The sequence below is a fragment of the Cherax quadricarinatus genome, chromosome 15, assembly GCF_038502225.1.
Source record: "Cherax quadricarinatus isolate ZL_2023a chromosome 15, ASM3850222v1, whole genome shotgun sequence".
NCBI lineage: Eukaryota > Metazoa > Arthropoda > Malacostraca > Decapoda > Parastacidae > Cherax > Cherax quadricarinatus.
This window is the reverse complement of record NC_091306.1, coordinates 44,212,484-44,231,608: the sequence shown is the minus strand read 5'-3', so window position 1 is coordinate 44,231,608 and position 19,125 is coordinate 44,212,484. Positions and strand designations below refer to the sequence as shown.

General features: G+C 41.5%; 1 protein-coding gene across 4 annotated transcripts in view; it reads left to right on the top strand.

The window, feature by feature from the left end:
- The first annotated feature begins 222 nt into the window (after positions 1-222).
- Positions 223-19,125, top strand: part of Fmr1 (synaptic functional regulator FMR1) — a 497,688-nt gene continuing 478,785 nt past the window's right edge. For 2 of the 4 annotated variants that reach the window (XM_070085323.1, XM_070085324.1), the window contains exon 1: positions 223-528. In XM_070085323.1, the coding sequence (XP_069941424.1) occupies positions 478-528 (51 nt within the window). In that variant the 5' untranslated portion in view covers positions 223-477. The remainder of the gene's footprint in view (positions 529-19,125) is intronic. The other 2 variants (XM_070085321.1, XM_070085322.1) reach the window with 2 other exon arrangements.

The window sequence follows — 19,125 nt, the reverse complement described above, 5'->3', positions numbered from 1 at the left end:
ATAAAGTTTGTGTATATAGCGTCAGCGTTTGTGTAATAAATAATTATTGACGTTAATGTATATATATATTTTTTTTAATTTTATATTCACTCTTTTCAGATCATAGTGAGTCAATCTAATAATTATTTCATGCTGTTGAAGGGAATATTTATAGTTATTATCACTGTGGTTTTGACGGTGAGTTGTGATTGGCAGACGAGGATAGAGAAGTGTGCTGTGATTGGCTGAGAGAAGCAGTGTGCTGGCCTGGCCGGGAGTGACCAAACACTCTACTCCTCTACAAACATTCTTAATAATGATGGTATCATTCTTCTGCCGAGATGAACATGACATAGAGAGGGAGTTTACATAAACAAGTATATATGTGAGGCAGGATCAGCAGGTAGTGGTGTAGCAGAAGCAGTGTATTAAGATCAGCAGCAGCAGCAGCAGCAGCAGCAGCAGAGACTCCCAGCATTCCCAGCCACCGGTAGCAAGATGGACGAGCTCTGTGTAGAGGTCTTGGGCCCTCATGGGGCCTATTACAAGGTATTTCTTCGTGGGGGGACCCCCGTGGCGGGCAGTAGGCCTGGGCAACAGGTGGTGCCTGCTAGGGGTAGCAGCTGGGGGTGAGATAAAGGGTATAAGAGGCACTAGTGTCCCTCTAACATTGTTGACAAAGTCCAGCTGATGACCAGAAAATGTAAACAAAATACTGACATGCTTGATATAATCCATTTCTTCCCACACTGACACTTGTACCAGGTGACCCAGGTCTCCAACACTGCCAGGGCACCATTATTAAGGTCACCATGACTGTGTTTAGTAGGTAGAGCAGTTGTACAGGAGATAAGTGATGGTTGTGTACTTGTCACTGGATGTTCCCGGGAGGTCACCATCAACGTCTCTATTTCTAACATAATACACCTGCTATTTGGCCTTCCTGTGTGAAGAATGAATCACACTGGTGTAGTGACGCAGACAGGTGGTGTATCAGCAGACAGCACTGACTGTCAGACCAAGCTTGTGTGCTGGTCACCTGTGTCAGGGTAGCAGAGGCTTGACACACGTTATTTGTACAGTAGGTATGTTACACACGTCAATATTTTAGAATATCAAAGAAAGGAGTACTGCAGCAGGTCTACTGGCCTATGCTAGGTAGGTCCATCTCACACCCACCCGTTTATGTGCCTGTCCGGCTTATTTTTAAAGCTACCCAAAGTTTTCGCTTCTTGTGATGGGCTTCGGCACGTTGTTTGACTCGTCCACAACTTTGTTGCCAAACGAACACTTCCTGTATATATCCTTTCTAAACCTAAATTTGTCAAACTTGTCTGTGAGGCACCTAAAGTCAGTACCTGACCAGCCAGGCTGTGGTTCGTACATTGGACTGCATGCAGCTAGTAGTAACAGCCTGGTTGATCAGGCCCTGGCCACAGACTGGGCTGGGGGCGTTGACCCCTGGAACTCTCTCCAGGTATACTCCAGTTCTGTCTTGATTCAATATTGTCTGATATATGATATCAACTGTGTCGTCCTTTTGAGGAATCAATCATGTGCTTACCTTCCTTGAATTGAACCTTAATGACTCCCATTTTCTCAGGCACTGTATGGCCCCAATGGGTTTAGCACTCTCCCATATATGTAATAATTAGTCACCTTCCTTTCTCAATCCATTGGACAAAGCTCCAGTGTGTGGTATATCACAGAATACTTGGAGTCACTTTTGAAAGTCACTGCCCCTGTGGTCCAGTCCCAGACCAGTCTACTAACTTTTTCTTGTGCAAATTCTGCCTTCTTAGGCATTATGCTCTCGCAAAGTTAGCGGTCTTGACGATGTTTACGCATCGGCGATTTTGCCCACTTTGAGCCCTATTTTTGGCCAATTCCAGCGTACTTGTCGACAAAAATCATAACTATTTCGCTAGAACTCCATTTTTTCTATCGAATGAGTACAAGAAGCCACGAATTTACCAATTTCAACTATCCAATACAGTGGTCAGAATTTAGCAATTTTGCCAATTTCACTCGAATATCTCCTTATTAAATATCCTAATGCTACACGTGCCTTATTTCACACCCTTGTTGCAAATACTTTTGATTCACAAATAACCTGCACATAGGAGACTGAAACTTGTGATGACATTTCAGTCTGACTTGGACCACAGCACCCTGTGGCCTGGTGGCAAAAGCTCTTGCTACACACAGTGAGGGTCTTGGTTCAGTTCCTGGTGAAGGGGTGGAAACGTTGGATGTGTTTCCTTTCACCGGTTGTCTGTGTTTACCCATCAATAAAATGGGTACCTGGATGTTAGTCGACTGGTGCGGGTAGTATCCTGGGACAATACTGACCTAATTTACCTGAAATGCTCTGCATAACAAGCGACTTTCTATATAGTAGTATGTATGTCATTGATGTCATCTAGGCCTGTATACCTTGTACATGTACTTGTAGTAAATAAAGATATTATTATTATTAGTGACTAGTTAATGGTCCAAGTTGGACCAAAATGTTGTCATAAGTTTGTCTCATACATGTGGGTTATTTGTGTATTATTTGAATCACTATCGAGCCTTTTTATTCTTTAACTTTGATTGACCTGCAGGTATGGAGATAGCAGGCATGCAGTATATTATTTTGATTGTGAAATAAGGCGTTGTTTTGATATATTTTATTGAGGAAATGTTTTGCCATAAATGGCTTCTTCAGTTGTTCACTGCACATGGCTTATTTTGCAGTTAAACCATACCCCCGGCCGGGATTGAACCCGCGGTCATAGAGTCTCAAAACTCCAGCCCGTCGCGCTAGCCACTAGACCAGCTAGCCACAATAAGATTCATCCAACTAGGTATATTTCTACACCATAGGAAAGTTAGCACAGGCACCTCTGTGACCACAAATGCAAGTTTTTACAGACGAATCTCCAGCTAGCGTGGCCGTGACGAACTCTAGCTCAAGTCCCTTCACTGCCGTAAACATGACTTAAGAAATCGTAATGACACGATTGCAAATAAACCATACCCCCGGCCGGGATTGAACCCGCGGTCATAGAGTCTCAAAACTTCAGCCCGTCGCGCTAGCCACTAGACCAGCTAGCCACAATAAGATTCATCCAACTAGGTATATTTCTACACCATAGGAAAGTTAGCACAGGCACCTCTGTGACCACAAATGCAAGTTTTTACAGACGAATCTCCAGCTAGCGTGGCCGTGACGAACTCTAGCTCAAGTCCCTTCACTGCCGTAAACATGACTTAAGAAATCGTAATGACACGATTGCAAATAAACCATACCCCCGGCCGGGATTGAACCCGCGGTCATAGAGTCTCAAAACTCCAGCCCGTCGCGCTAGCCACTAGACCAGCTAGCCACAATAAGATTCATCCAACTAGGTATATTTCTACACCATAGGAAAGTTAGCACAGGCACCTCTGTGACCACAAATGCAAGTTTTTACAGACGAATCTCCAGCTAGCGTGGCCGTTTTGAGACTATGACCGCGGGTTCAATCCCGGCCGGGGGTATGGTTTATTTGCAATCGTGTCATTACGATTTCTTAAGTCATGTTTACGGCAGTGAAGGGACTTGAGCTAGAGTTCGTCACGGCCACGCTAGCTGGAGATTCGTCTGTAAAAACTTGCATTTGTGGTCACAGAGGTGCCTGTGCTAACTTTCCTATGGTGTAGAAATATACCTAGTTGGATGAATCTTATTGTGGCTAGCTGGTCTAGTGGCTAGCGCGACGGGCTGGAGTTTTGAGACTCTATGACCGCGGGTTCAATCCCGGCCGGGGGTATGGTTTATTTGCAATCGTGTCATTACGATTTCTTAAGTCATGTTTACGGCAGTGAAGGGACTTGAGCTAGAGTTCGTCACGGCCACGCTAGCTGGAGATTCGTCTGTAAAAACTTGCATTTGTGGTCACAGAGGTGCCTGTGCTAACTTTCCTATGGTGTAGAAATATACCTAGTTGGATGAATCTTATTGTGGCTAGCTGGTCTAGTGGCTAGCGCGACGGGCTGGAGTTTTGAGACTCTATGACCGCGGGTTCAATCCCGGCCGGGGGTATGGTTTATTTGCAATCGTGTCATTACGATTTCTTAAGTCATGTTTACGGCAGTGAAGGGACTTGAGCTAGAGTTCGTCACGGCCACGCTAGCTGGAGATTCGTCTGTAAAAACTTGCATTTGTGGTCACAGAGGTGCCTGTGCTAACTTTCCTATGGTGTAGAAATATACCTAGTTGGATGAATCTTATTGTGGCTAGCTGGTCTAGTGGCTAGCGCGACGGGCTGGAGTTTTGAGACTCTATGACCGCGGGTTCAATCCCGGCCGGGGGTATGGTTTATTTGCAATCGTGTCATTACGATTTCTTAAGTCAAGTCTTATTTTGCAGTTGTTGGTATTTTATGCTATCTTGTAGTTTTAACTCATTAATTTGATTACTGTGGTGGTATTGAAATGGCAAATCAGTGTACTTTATGGCAATTATTTTTAGTAGTTAAAACCAACAGAATAAGAAAAAACTACAATCATGGGCTCCTTTAACCCTTAAACTGTCCAAACATAGATCTACATTTCCGTGCATAGTGCTCCGACCTTGATTTTCTCCATTTGAAAGCACTTAAAAAAAATGTAGATCTACATTCGGAGTGCTACGCGAGTGAACATAGATCTACATTTGGACAATTTAAGAGTTAAGGAGTGGCAGAAAAAAAAAAAAACTAAAATGGGATAAAATACAATATATATAGTCTTTGTATATCACAGAATACTTGGAGTCACTTTTGAAAGTCACTGCCCTTGTGGTCCAGTCCCAGACCAGTCTACTAACTTTTTCTTGTGCAAATTCTGCCTTCTTAGGCATAAGATAAGATTTTGTTCACTCTTTTAACCCCGGAGGGTTAGCCACCCAGGATAACCCAAGAAAGTCACGTGCATCATCAAGGGACTGTCTTTCTGATTTCCACTGGGGTCTTCAATCTTGTACCCCAGGATGCGACCCACACCAGTCAACTAACACCCAGGTGCCTACTGGCTTGCAAGGAAACAAGCCCAGTGTTTCCACCCTTGCTGGAGATCGAGCCACGGACACTCAGTGTGTGAAGCTTCACAGTTATATTGCTAGAGTAATCCAAAAAATTAGTTTCAACTGTCCCTGGTGTGGGGCATTTGAGACCATGGTGTTTTAGGTGGAACGACTGTAGTCGTTCATATACAACACTATAAAAAATAACCACTACTAGTTCACTGTAAGTACTGGCACCACATTAACATTTGCTATTAACCCTTTCAGGGTCGACAAGCCCTCTCAGAGACTTCTCAGGGTCGGCCAAATTTCAAAAAAAAAAAAAAAAATTCTTATGAAAAGATAGAGAATCTTTTCCCAATCATAATGACACCAAAAGTATGAAATTTGATGGAAAACTTGTGGAATTATGCTCTCGCAAAGTTAGCGGTCTTGACGATGTTTACGCATCAGCGATTTTGCCCACTTTGAGCCCTATTTTTGGCCAATTCCAGCGTACTTGTCGACAAAAATCATAACTATTTCGCTAGAACTCCATTTTTTCTATCGAATGAGTACAAGAAGCCACGAATTTACAAATTTCAACTATCCAATACAGTGGTCAGAATTTAGCAATTTTGCCAATTTCACTCAAATTTCAAAAGATGCCAATTTCCGAATAGGGTCCAGAATAAACAAGAAAGGCATTCCTGGCACTAAAATAACATTTCCTCTGTTCATTAGTCATGTCCCCATGCCCCTCTTACATTCTTTTGCATTCCACTTTGAATTTTTATTCTCACAAAAAAATAGAAGATTTACTGTTATGCAGACTACTGCATTAGTGTAGAAATGGTAATAATAATATCAGCGCGCTTGTGAAAGAATATTAGACTCGCCAGTTGATGTGTATTGGATGCATAGCATGATTTGTTTACTTTTGAACTTTGGTAAAAATCGAACATTTCTGCTACTTTGAGCTCAATTTCAAGGTACTTTTCTTTGTAAAACCAGTCAAAATCATCTCAATTTCTGTAATATGTCTTCCATTCTATAAAATGAGACCAGGAAAACTAGAATACAACAATAAATACCTTATGAAAAAACAGTGCAAATTCGCTGTTTTAATCCAAAAACACGGTCAAAGTTTTTTTTTCTCATTATGCACTGTGTGCTGCAGGATTTCTTTTATACTGCGCACACTGACCACATAGACCCATTCTTTCATATGTACGCCTACCAGCTTTCTCTCACTAGATTTTAGGGTGCTAGAATTTAGGCGTACTAGTACGTTGTTAACCCTGGTGCGTAAGCCATACTAGTACGGCCGAAACCCTGAAAGGGTTGAGAACATAATGTAATATTCACTTTTAATAAAAAAAATTCCAGTGGTAATACATCATTGCTAATAATATAAACATAATGACCATGTCTCTCCTCACTTGCTGTACTGGATAACAAGGCCCCTAAAACATTTACGTACTTGAAAAATAATTTTTTCTATGTGTTCTTCACTTTCAGCTTCCTAACTATATTGTATTCATCAGTGTCATACAGGTCAGGAACTTTTGGGGCTTTAAATGTCAGGGTTTGAGAAGTGTCTATGGTCTTAGGGATCTCTGTATTTATGTGATAAGTAGTTGTAAAGTTCCCACATGTTTCAACTTTTTCTGTGACTTCACCAGCATAGTGGTATGTTATTTTAGGACTTCAGAACAAGAGCATAGTTGCCTTACTCTGTGACTGTTTTTGGAAACTTCTTATATGCTTTCTTTCACCTTCCTTCCAGTCATTCAATTCGTCTCTCTTCAATCACGTTTAGAGGGCTGTACAAAGAGACATCCAAGGGCTGCAGGAAGTGCATTGAGTTGGTGGGAAGAAAAACCATTCAGATATTCTGCTTGCACACAGTCTCACAGTTTTGTATTTGTGAGTAGCTAGGTTATCTCCTACAAGTACTTTAGTGTCATCAGGAGACATTGTATGACAGTACCAAATTATTCTCACACCAATCAACAAATACATCTGAATCGAACCATCCATAGTTTGTGCAGTTGTACGTGCACTTATTGGTCCACCCATTATCTGAGTTTTCAAGCTTTTCTCCCTTGTAAACAACATATATACAGATCTAGAATTTAATCAGCAGCATATACAGCAAACATCATGGACATAGAACTTTTGCTTGTAGTTATTATCCTTTCAGCATGCTTTGCACATTTCCTGATGATGTGTAACTTGCCAGTTGGGTTGAAGGTACACCATCAATTGTCTGGCCCAGGCAATCGAAGCAAATAAAAATGTTCATTTCTGTAACAGTTGCACGTTTTCATAAAATGTTTTAGAAGATTTGAGTTTATAGCAAACTTTCACGCATCTTCAGGAATCCACATGCCCCATCAGTGTCTGGAAGATTGAAAGTTTAGACACGTGCAACATCTGGATATCTTTATTGTAGACGTTTCGCCATCCAGTGGCTTTGTCAATACAGATTCTAGGACATAATTAGAAGACAGTAGAACTATATACAAAAGATGAGGTAATCAGTCCCTCAGCCTTGGAGTTAGTGTTCACAGCATCGTGGTGGAGGAGAATCTGGAGCAAAGGCAAGAAGACTGGCAAGAAGACTGACCACTTTATTAAGTACAGTGGTCCCCCGCTTTTCGTAGTTCCCGGCAATCGTAAAATTCGCCAATCATAGAGGTATTTTCGTATAAACATGGACTCGCTTTTCATAGGTTGACTCGCGAGTCGTAGTTCGTCCGGGACGCGTACCCATGGCGTGAGCCAGGGCGGCAGCCAGTCTGGCATTGTTTACTAGTGAGCGAAGGTCCCCTCACGTGCTCCAGCGAAATATTTCATAATATTCCATTTATTTTAGTGCTTGCAAGTACTAAATAAGCTACCATGGCTCCAAAGAAAGCTCCTAGTGCCAAGCCTGTGGTAAAGAAGGTGAGAAATACGATTGAATTTAAGAAAACCGTCATTGAACAATATGAAAGTGGTACAAGTGTGGCCGAACTGTCCAGGATGTATAAGAAACCCTACACAACCTTATGTTCCATAGTGGCCAAGAAAAATGAAATAAAGGATGCTATTGTTGCAAAGGGAGTAACTATGCTGACAAAAATGAGATCACCAGTACTCGAAGAGGTTGAGAAGTTATTATTGGTGTGGATAAATGAGAAACAATTAGCAGGAGATACTCTTATGACTTCGTTTATTTGTGAAAAGGCTAGGCAGTTGCATGAAGATTTGGTAAAGAAATTGCCTGCAAATAGTGGTGAAGTGAGTGAATTTAAGGCCAGCAAAGGCTGGTTTGAGAGATTTAAGAACCGTACTGGCATACACAGTGTGGTAAGGCATGGTGAGGCTGCCAGTTCGGACCACAAGGCGGCTGAAAAATATGTGCATGAATTCCAGGAGTACATAGAGGCTGAAGGACTGAAACCTGAACAAGTGTTCAATTGTGACAAAACAGGCCTCTTTTGGAAGAAAATGCCAAAGAGGACCTTCATTACACAAGAGGAAAAGGCAATGCCAGGACACAAGCCTAAGAAAGACAGGCTGACGCTAATGTTCTGTGCTAATGCTAGTGGGGATTTCAAAGTGAAGCCATTACTAGTGTACCATTCTGAAAATCCCAGAGAGTTCAGGAAAAACAATGTTATGAAGAGTAAATTGTGTGTGTTTTGGAAATCTAATAGTAAGGCATGGGTCACGAGGGAAATTTTCGTCGAGTGGTTCAATGAAGTGTTTGGCCTTAGTGTGAAGGAGTATCTCCTGGAAAAGAAATTGGATCTCAAGTGCCTGCTAGTAATGGACAATGCACCTACTCATCCTCCAAACTTGGATGACCTAATTTTCGAGGAGTTTGGGTTCATCACAGTAAAGTTCTTGCCCTCGGATACCACTCCTCTCCTCCAACCCATGGACCAGCAGGTTATTGCAAACTTTAAAAAACTCTACACAAAAGCAATGTTTCACAGGTGCTTGACTGTGACCACAGACACTCACTTGACCCTAAGGGAATTTTGGAGAGAACACTTCAGCATCCTCCACTGCATAACCCTTATAGGTATGGCTTGGGAGGGAGTGACTACCAGGACTTCGAACTCTGCCTGGAGAAAATTGTGGCCAGATTGTGTCGACAAGAGGGATTTTGAAGAATTTGGGACTGACCCTAATGAGCCTGTCTGTCTGTTGTAAAATCAATTGTGGCACTGGGGAGTTCCATGGGGTTGGATGTGAGTTTGGAGGATGTGGTAGAATTGGTGGAAGACCACAATGAAGAGCTCACCACTAAGGATCTGCAAGAGCTTCAGCAGGAAGAGCAACACATCGCAGCTCAGAATCTTGCTGCAGAGGAGGAGGAAGAGAGATGGAAGAAGGTGCCTTCTTCAGAAATTAAAGAGATTTTTACTATGTGGGGTAAGATGGAAAGCTTTATGGAGAAACATCACCCTAACAAGGTTGTTGCAAGCCAGGTTGGCAACATGTACAGTGACAAAGTCTTGGGCCATTTTAGGGAAGTGTTAAAGAGACGCCAGAAACAGAGCTCTCTCCACAGTTATTTTGTGAGACAGGACTCCAGTGACTCTCAAGGTGGTCCTAGTGGCATTAAGAAACAGAGAAGAGAAGCAACCCCAGAAAAGTAAATGGTACCTGAGGTGTTGATGGAAGGGGATTCCCCTTCCAAACTATAAACAATCCACTCTCTCCTCCTCCAGTCTCCCATACACTAAGAAGAATCTCCAATAAAGGTAAGTGTTATGCTGTTAATGTTTCATTCATCATTTCCTATTGTATTGTTTATGTACTACATGTATATTTCATGTTAAAAATTTTTTTTGTTTTAATACTTCTGGGTGTCAGGAACAGATTAATTGTATTTACATTATTTCTTATGGGGAAAATTGATTCGTAAATTGTAAATTTCGTTTTTAGTAACGGCTCCAGGAACGGATTAATTATGAACAACAAGGGACCACTGTATTTGAAATCAGGAAATGGGCGGTTTCTTGTACAGCGTCTCCTCACTTAACGTTGGAGTTCCATTCATAAGACCACGTCGTTAAACGAATATTTTGCTAAGTGTGGAGCACACCATAATGGCAGTGAGTTATGATAATCATCTTTGACATTGTTTTAGTGTCACCTTTGCACTATTTATAACATTTCTGGTATATTTTTAAATGTTTATGCAGTAGGGTACTGTATATTGAAATATACAGAATAGAGGAAATCAGCTATAATATACATTATCTAGGTATACAAATAACCCGCACATAAAAGAGAGAAGCTTACGACGACGTTTCGGTCCGACTTGGACCATTGACAAAGTCACACAGTGTGACTTTGTCAAAGGTCCAAGTCGGACTGAAACGTCGTCGTGAGCTTCTCTCTTTTATGTGCGGGTTATTTGTGTATCGTTCCAGTCACGGTATTGTGCCTTTTTTGTTATTTATCTAGGTATGAATACTGGTCAGAGTCCATCGTAAGTCTGAGGCATTGGTAAATGAATACGTCACTAAGTGAGGAGAGGCTGTACTCAGTCGATAGAACAAATGGAGTTCTAGCGAAATAGCAGAGTTTGGTTCACTGGAAAAATGGAATTGGCCGAAAATAGGGCTCAAAGCGGGTAATATCGCCGATGCGTATACAGGTCTCCCTCAACATTCGCGTTTTCCACTTTCGCAGGCTTCGAACATTCGCGAATTCCCAGCCGCCCAATCATATTTAAAATAGTATGTCATTACATTTGTTAGGAATTGTGGTGGTGGCAGAGTTTATTTGGAGATAGAACAAGATAGTCCTTCAGTATGTCACTAATATAACTCTACGGCTTATTTATCTATTACAATTCATCTAATATGACATAATAAACAATATTAACCCTTTGACTGTTTACGTCGTATATATACGCCTAACGCGCCACTGTTTCTGACGTATTTATACGCGTAAATTCTAGCAGCTTCAAATCAAGCAGGAGAAAGCTGGTAGGCCCACATGTGAGAGAATGGGTCTGTGTGGTCAGTGTGCACCACATAAAAAAAATCCTGCAGCATGCGGTGCATAATGAGAAAAAAAACTGTTTTTTGGATTAAAACACTGACTTTGAGGTGTATTTTCGTATAGTATTTATCATTTTATTCTCATTTTCATGGTCTCAGGTGATAAAATGGAAAACGTATTACAAAAATAGAGATGATTTTTCATTACTTTCATGATGAAAACGACCTTGAAATTGAGCTCAAAGTAGCGGAAATGTTCGATTTTTACCAATGTTCAGGAGTGAGCAAATCACACCACGTCCAATACACGTCAACTGGGGAGTCTAATATTCTTTCACTAATGCACTGATATTATTTATACCATTTTTACAATAATGCAGTAGTCTGCATAACAGTAAATTTTGTATTTTTTTGTATGAATAAAAAATCAAAATAGAAAGCAATAGAAATATAAGAGGGGCCTAGAGACATGACTAATGAACAGAATTGTTATTTTAGTGTCAAGAATGTCTACGTTGTTTATTCTGGCCCCTATTTTGAAATTGGCATCTTTTTTTAATTTGCATGAAATTGGCCAAATTGCCAATTTCTGACCACTTTATTGGGTAGTTCAAATCGGTAAATGGGCGGTTTCTTGTACTCAACTGATAGAAAAAATGGAGTTCTAAAGAAATAGCTATGAGTTTGGTCAACTAGAACAACGGAATTGGCCAAAAACAGAGCTCAAAGTCGGCGAAATTGCCAATGCATATATGTCGCCGAGACCGCTAACTTTGCGTGAGCGTAATTCCACGAGTTTTTGACCAAATTTTGTACTTTTGGTGTCATTACCATCGGGAAAAGATTCTATCATTTCATAAAAAATAATTTTTTTTTTCCAAAACTTTTGCGACACAGAATGACAGTTTCAGAAAGGGGCTCGCGACAGTCAAAGGGTTAATAACATAGAAACATGACATATACTCTACAATGAATAAAATACGTCATTAAGTATGTCACGAGTGTTGCTGTGTTGTTGTTGGATGTATAAGGGCCACTGAGAGCATAAGCCATACATAGTGGTGGAGGCAGCAGCAGAGGTACTAGAGATTAGAGACGGTGGTGTTCTCAGTTACCCTATGTAACTCCAACAACATTGGAAGAGTTGGGTTCATGCTGTCCTTTTTCTATCGATTAATCACTTAACTTACTTGCTACATTATTAATGCTACACTTTATTGCTGGCTGGCGCTATAGCCTTTATCGACTCGTGCTGCTTTAGTATCATCCATATCGTAGAATCACTGAAGAAGGCACATTCTCCCCTCTCTCTTCCTCCTACACTTTCTTACTCTGCTACGAGTTCTTTCTTGAATTCTAGTCTTTCTCACCTTCTTTACCGAAGGTCTGGCACTAGTACAATATTTTATGATGTTTTCATATGTTTTATGATTGTTCATGGTTCAATAGGTTAAGGAAGGAGTACAGTGGACCCCCGCATAGCGATATTAATCCGTGCAACAGAGCTCATTGTTATGCGAAATTATCGTTACGCGAATGAATTTTCCCCATAAGAAATAATGGAAATCAAATTAATCCATGCAAGACACCCCAAAGTATGAAAAAAAAAAATTTTTACCACATGAAATATTAATTTTAATACATACAAACTGAAAAAGGCATGCACAATTACATGACACTTACTTTTATTGAAGATCTGGTGATGATTGATGGGATGGGAGGAGAGAGTGTTAGTGTTTAGAAGGGGAATCCCCTTCCATTAAGACTTGAGGTGTCAAGTCCTTTTCTGGGGTTACTTCCCTTCTTCTTTTAATGCCACTAGGACCAGCTTCAGAGTCACTGGAGTTCTGTCGCACAACATATCTGTCCATAGTGGCCTGTACCTCTCGTTCCTTTATGACTTCCCTAAAGTGTTTCACAACATTGTCAGTGTAATAGTCACCAGCACGGCTTGCAATAGCTGTGTGAGGGTGATTTTCATCCATGAAGGTTTGCACTTCAAGCCACTTTGCACAGATTTCCTTAATCTTTGTAGTAGGCAATTTCTTCAATTTCTCTCTCCCCTCCTTCGAACCAGTTTCCTCAGGTCTGGCCTCTTGCTGTTGAAGTTGATCTATCAGCTCATCAGTGGTTAGTTCTTCATTGTCCTCCTCCACCAACTCTTCCACATCATCCCCACTAACCTCCAACCCCAAGGACTTTCCCAATGCCATAATGGATTCCTCAACTGGCATAGGATTCTCAGGGTTAGCCTGAAACCCTTCAAAATCCCTTTGGTCTACACATTCTGGCCACAGTTTCTTCCAAGCAGAGTTCAAGGTCCTCTTAGTCACTCCCTCCCAAGCCTTACCTATAAGGTTTACACAATTGAGGATATTAAAGTGATCCTTCCAAAACTCTTTTCGAGTCAGTTGAGTTTCTGAGGTCACTACAAAGCACCTTTCAAACAGAGCTTTTGTGTACAGTTTTTTGAAGTTTGCAATAACCTGCTGGTCCATGGGCTGCAGGAGAGGAGTGGTATTAGGAGGCAAAAACTTCATCTTAATGAATTTCATGTCCCCATAAAGTCGCTCTGCCACGTCTGTAGGATGACCAGGGGCATTGTCTAACACCAGGAGGCACTTAAGTTTTAATTTCTTTTCAGTTAGGTAATCTTTCACATTGGGGGCAAATGCATGGTGTAACCAGTCATAGAAAAAGTCCCTAGTGACCCATGCCTTACTGTTTGCCCTCCACAGCACACACAAATTTTCCTTGAGGACATTCTTTTGCCTGAACGGTCTGGGAGTTTCAGAGTGATACACTAATAAAGGCTTCACTTTGCAATCACCAGTAGCATTGGAACACATCAACAGAGTAAGCCTGTCTTTCATAGGCTTATGTCCTGGGAGTGCCTTTTCCTCCTGAGTAATGTAGGTCCTGCTTGGCATTTTCTTCCAAAACAGGCCTGTTTCATCACAATTAAACACTTGTTCAGGTTTCAGTCCTTCAGTTTCTATGTACTCCTTGAATTCCTGCACATATTTTTCAGCTGCTTTGTGGTCCGAACTGGCAGCCTCACCATGCCTTATCACACTATGTATGCCACTACGCCTCTTAAGTCTCTCAAACCAACCTTTGCTGGCCTTAAATTCACTCACATCTTCACTAGTTGCAGGCATTTTTTTAATTAAATCCTGATGCAACTTCCTAGCCTTTTCACTTATGATCACTTGAGAGATGCTATCTCCTGCTATCTGTTTCTCATTTATCCACACCAATAACAGTCTCTCAACATCTTCCATCACTTGCGATCTCTGTTTCGAAAACACAGTTAAACCTTTGGCAAGAACAGCTTCCTTGATTGCCTTTTTGTTGCCCACAATAGTAGCAATGGTTGATTGAGATTTACTATACAACCTGGCCAGCTCGGAGACATGCACTCCACTTTCATACTTATCAATGATCTCTTTCTTCATCTCTATAGTAATTCTCACCCTTATTCCTGTAGGGTTGGCACTAGAAGCTTTCTTGGGGCCCATGGTCACTTATTTTGCAGATAAAATCACCATAAACACTGTAATAATACGAAATGTTCCGATTGTATGCTTGGATGTTACCGCGGAGGCTGGCTGGTGAACAATGCCACCAGAGGAACATGTGAGGCTGGCTAAGGGCGCACATTAGACGCGTCTCGGACGAACAGCGTTGAGCGGGTTTTTTAGCGGTATGCGAGGCAAAATCTTGGCGATAAAATGTAGCGGTATGCGGATTTAACGTTATGTGATGCCAACGGTATGCGGGGGTCCACTGTATTGTTAGGCTAAGTAAATGCTGTTATTATATTTCCCTCCAATATATTTGTGATCCAGACATTTGCGATTTTTCAACATTCGTGAGATTCTTGATCCCCAAACCCTTGTGAATGTGGAGGGAGACCTGTATATTGCCGAGATCGCTAAATTCGTGAGTGTAATTTCATAAGTTTTCCACCAGATTTTGTACTTTTGGTGTCATTACCATCAGGGAAAGATTCTCTATCATTTCATAAGAATATATATATATATATATATATATATATATATATATATATATATATATATAATATATATATATATACACACACACACACACACACACACACACACACACACACACACACACACACACACACACACACACACACACACACACACACACACACACACACACACACACACACACACAGAGTGGACCCCCGGGTTTTGGCAGCATCGATTTGCATGAAATTCAACTCGGCAAGTTTTTTTTGGCAAAATTTGGCCTCGAGTTTCGTGATTAGACTCGTGATTTGGCAGCCGTCCAGTACCCGTCCGCCCGTCAAGGCGCACACAAAGCCAGTCTCCCACGCCATTCAAGCTCAGTGTGCCATTGTTTACTAACACGTGACCATCACCCCGCGTGCTCATACGTAATAATCCATTGTTTTTTGTGATTGCAACTGCTAAATAAGTCACCATGGGCCCAAGGAAAGCTAGTGCAAGCCCTTTGGTAAAGAAAGCAAAGAACACGATCCAGAGGGATTTTGAAGGGTTTGAGGCAGACCCTGACCCTGCCGACCCTCTGCCTGTTGTGGAAGGTGCTGTGGCATTGGGCAAGTCCATGGGGTTGGAGGTGAGTGACGGGGATGTGGAAGAGTTGGTGGAGGACCACAAGGAAGAGCTAACCACTGACGAACTGCAAGATTCAACTGGAACAGCATCAGACCACAGCTGAGGAACTTGCTTCAGAGGAGGGGGAAAAGAGAGTGAAGGAGGTGCCTTCTTCGGTGATTAAGGACATGTGTTCAAAGTGGAATGAGTTGCAAAGTTTTGTTGAAAAGTATCACCCTGACCAAGCTGAAACAAGCCATATCTGCAACATGTTCAGTGACAAAATCTTGTCCCACTTCAGGCAAATCATAAAGAAATGCCAGAAACAGATCTCTCTGGACAGATATTTTGTGTGACAGGGGTCCAGTGACTCTCAAGTTGTTCCCAGTGGCATTAAAAGAAGAAGGGAAGTAACCCCAGAAAAGGACTTGCTACCTGAAGTCCTAATGGAAGGAGATTCTCTTTCCAAACAATAGTGTACACCTTCCTCCTATCCCCTCCCGTCTTCCATCTACCCAGAAGTCTTCAGTAAAGGTAAGTGTAATATTATTATCGTAGTTCCCGGCAATCGTAAATTTCGCCAATCATAGGGGTATTTTCGTATAAACATGGACTCATTTTCATAAGTTGACTCGCGAGTCATAGTTCGTCCGGGACGCGTACCCACGGCGTGAGCCGTGGCGGCAGCCAGTCTGGCATTGTTTACCAGTGAGCGAAGGTCCCCTCACATGCTCCAGTGAAATATTTCATAATATTCCATTTATTTTAGTGCTTGCAAGTACTAAATAAGCTACCAAGCCTGTGGTAAAGAAGGTGAGAAATACGATTGAATTTAAGAAAACTATCATTAAACAATATGAAAGTGGTACAAGTGTGGCCGAACTGGCCAGGATGTATAAGAAACCCTACACAACCTTATGTTCCATAGTGGCCAAGAAAAAGGAAATCAAGGATGCTGTTGTTGCAAAGGGGGTAACTATGCTGACAAAAATGAGATCACCAGTACTCGAAGAGGTTGAGAAGTTATTATTGGTGTGGCCAAAGGAGAAACAATTAGCAGGAGATACTCTTATGACTTCGATTATTTGTGAAAAGGCTAGGCAGTTGCATGATGATTTGGTAAAGAAATTGCCTGCAAATAGTGGTGATGTGAGTGAATTTAAGGCCAGCAAAGGCTGGGTTGAGAGATTTAAGAACCATACTGGCATACCCAGTGTGGTAAGGCATGGTGAGGCTGCCAGTTCGGACCACAAGGCGACTGAAAAATATGTGCATGAATTCCAGGAGTACGTAGAGGCTGAAGGACTGAAACCTGAACAAGTGTTCAATTGTGACGAAACAGGCCTCTTTTGGAAGAAAATGCCAAAGAGGCCCTTCATTACACAAGAGGAAAAGGCAATGCCAGGACACAAGCCTATGAAAGACAGGCTGATGCTAATGTTCTGTGCTAATGCTAGTGGGGATTTCAAAGTGAAGCCATTACTAGTGTACCATTCTGAAAATCCCAGAGTGTTCAGGAAAAGCAATGTTATGAAGAGTAAATTGTGTGTGTTTTGGAAATCTAATAGTAAGGCATGGGTCACGAGGGAAATTTTCATCGAGTGGTTCAATGAAGTGTTTGGCCCTAGTGTGAAGGAGTATCTCCTGGAAAAGAAATTGGATCTCAAGTGCCTGCTAGTAATGGACAATGCAGCTGCTCATCCTCCAAACTTGGATGACCTAATTTTCGAGGAGTTTGGGTTCATCACAGTAAAGTTCTTGCCCCTGGATACCACTCCTCTCCTCCAGCCCATGGACCAGCAGGTCATTGCAAACTTTAAAAAACTCTACACAAAAGCAATGTTTCACAGGTGCTTGCCTGTGACCACAGACACTCACTTGACCCTAAGGGAATTTTGGAGAGAACACTTAAGCATCCTCCATTGCATAACCCTTATAGGTATGGCTTGGGAGGGAGTGACTACCAGGACTTTGAACTTCGCCTGGAGAAAATTGTGGCCAGATTGTGTTGACAAGAGGGATTTTGAAGGGTTTGGGACTGACCCTGATGAGCCTATGTCTGTTGTAAAATCAATTGTGGCACTGGGGAGTTCCATGGGGTTGGATGTGAGTTTGGAGGATGTGGAAGAATTGGTGGAAGACCACAATGAAGAGCTCACCACTAAGGATCTGCAAGAGCTTCAGCAGGAAGAGCAACACATCGCAGCTCAGAATCTTGCTGCAGAGGAGGAGTAGGAAGAGAGATGGAAGAAGGTGCCTTCTTCAGAATTTAAAGAGATTTTTACTATGTGGGGTAAGATGGAAAGCTTTATGGAGAAACATCACCCTAACAAGATTGTTGCAAGCCATGTTGGCAACATGTACAGTGACAAAGTCTTGGGCCATTTTAGGGAAGTGTTAAAGAGACGCCAGAAATAGAGCTCTCTCCACAGTTATTTTGCGAGACAAGACTCCAGTGACTCTCAAGGTGGTCCTAGTGGCATTAAGAATCAGAGAAGAGAAGCAACCCCAGAAAAGTAATTGGTACCTGAGGTGTTGCTGGAAGGGGATTCCCCTTCCAAACTATAAACAATCCACTCTCTCTCCTCCTCCAGTCTCTCATACACTAAGAAGAATCTCCAATAAAGGTAAGTGTTATGCTGTTAATGTTTCATTCATCATTTCCCATTGTATTGTTTATGTACTACATGTATATTTCATGTAAAAAAATTTTTTTGTTTTAATACTTCTGGGTGTCAGGAACAGATTAATTGTATTTGCATTATTTCTTGTGGGGAAAATTGATTCGCAAATCGTAAATTTTGTTTATAGTAGCTCCTCCAGGAATGGATTAATTACGAAAAACGAAGGACCACTGTACTTGATTTCTGATTATTTTCAGTATGTAAATCTTCATTTAATTTAAAAAAAAATATTTTATTTTAATATTTTTGGGTGTCTGGAACGAATTAATTTTATTTCCATTATTTCTTATGGGGAAAATGGTTTTGAGTTTCGTGAATTTTGACTTTTGGCAGGCACTATTGAACGGATTAATCACGAAACTTGGGGGTCCTCTGTGTGTGTGTGTGTGTGTGTGTGTGTGTGTGTGTGTGTGTGTGTGTGTGTGTGTGTGTGTGTGTGTGTGTGTGTGTGTGTGTGTGTGTGTTTTCTTGACACTGAGAGCAAGTTTGTGAGCAGGGATCTCGACAGTGAAAGGGTTAAATAATCAAGGGAAGAGATATGACAACTATCAGTAATTACATTTTAAAATTTCCACTTCACTCTTTTCTCAAATCTGTCAAACCTTAGTGGGAACTGGTGCTGCAATATGAGTTTGTTTCCTTTAGATAACTATAGCAATTACGTTTCTTTAACTGTCTCTCATGTTTCTTATATTTATTTAATATTTCCACATTTCCCTTTTTCTAAATAAGCTTCATTCACCAAATTCAGAGGTTTTGTCAGTAATTTTCAACTTCAACTGTAACTATCATAATCAAATTGCTAACTTTTCTTACTTTTCCGATAAGGC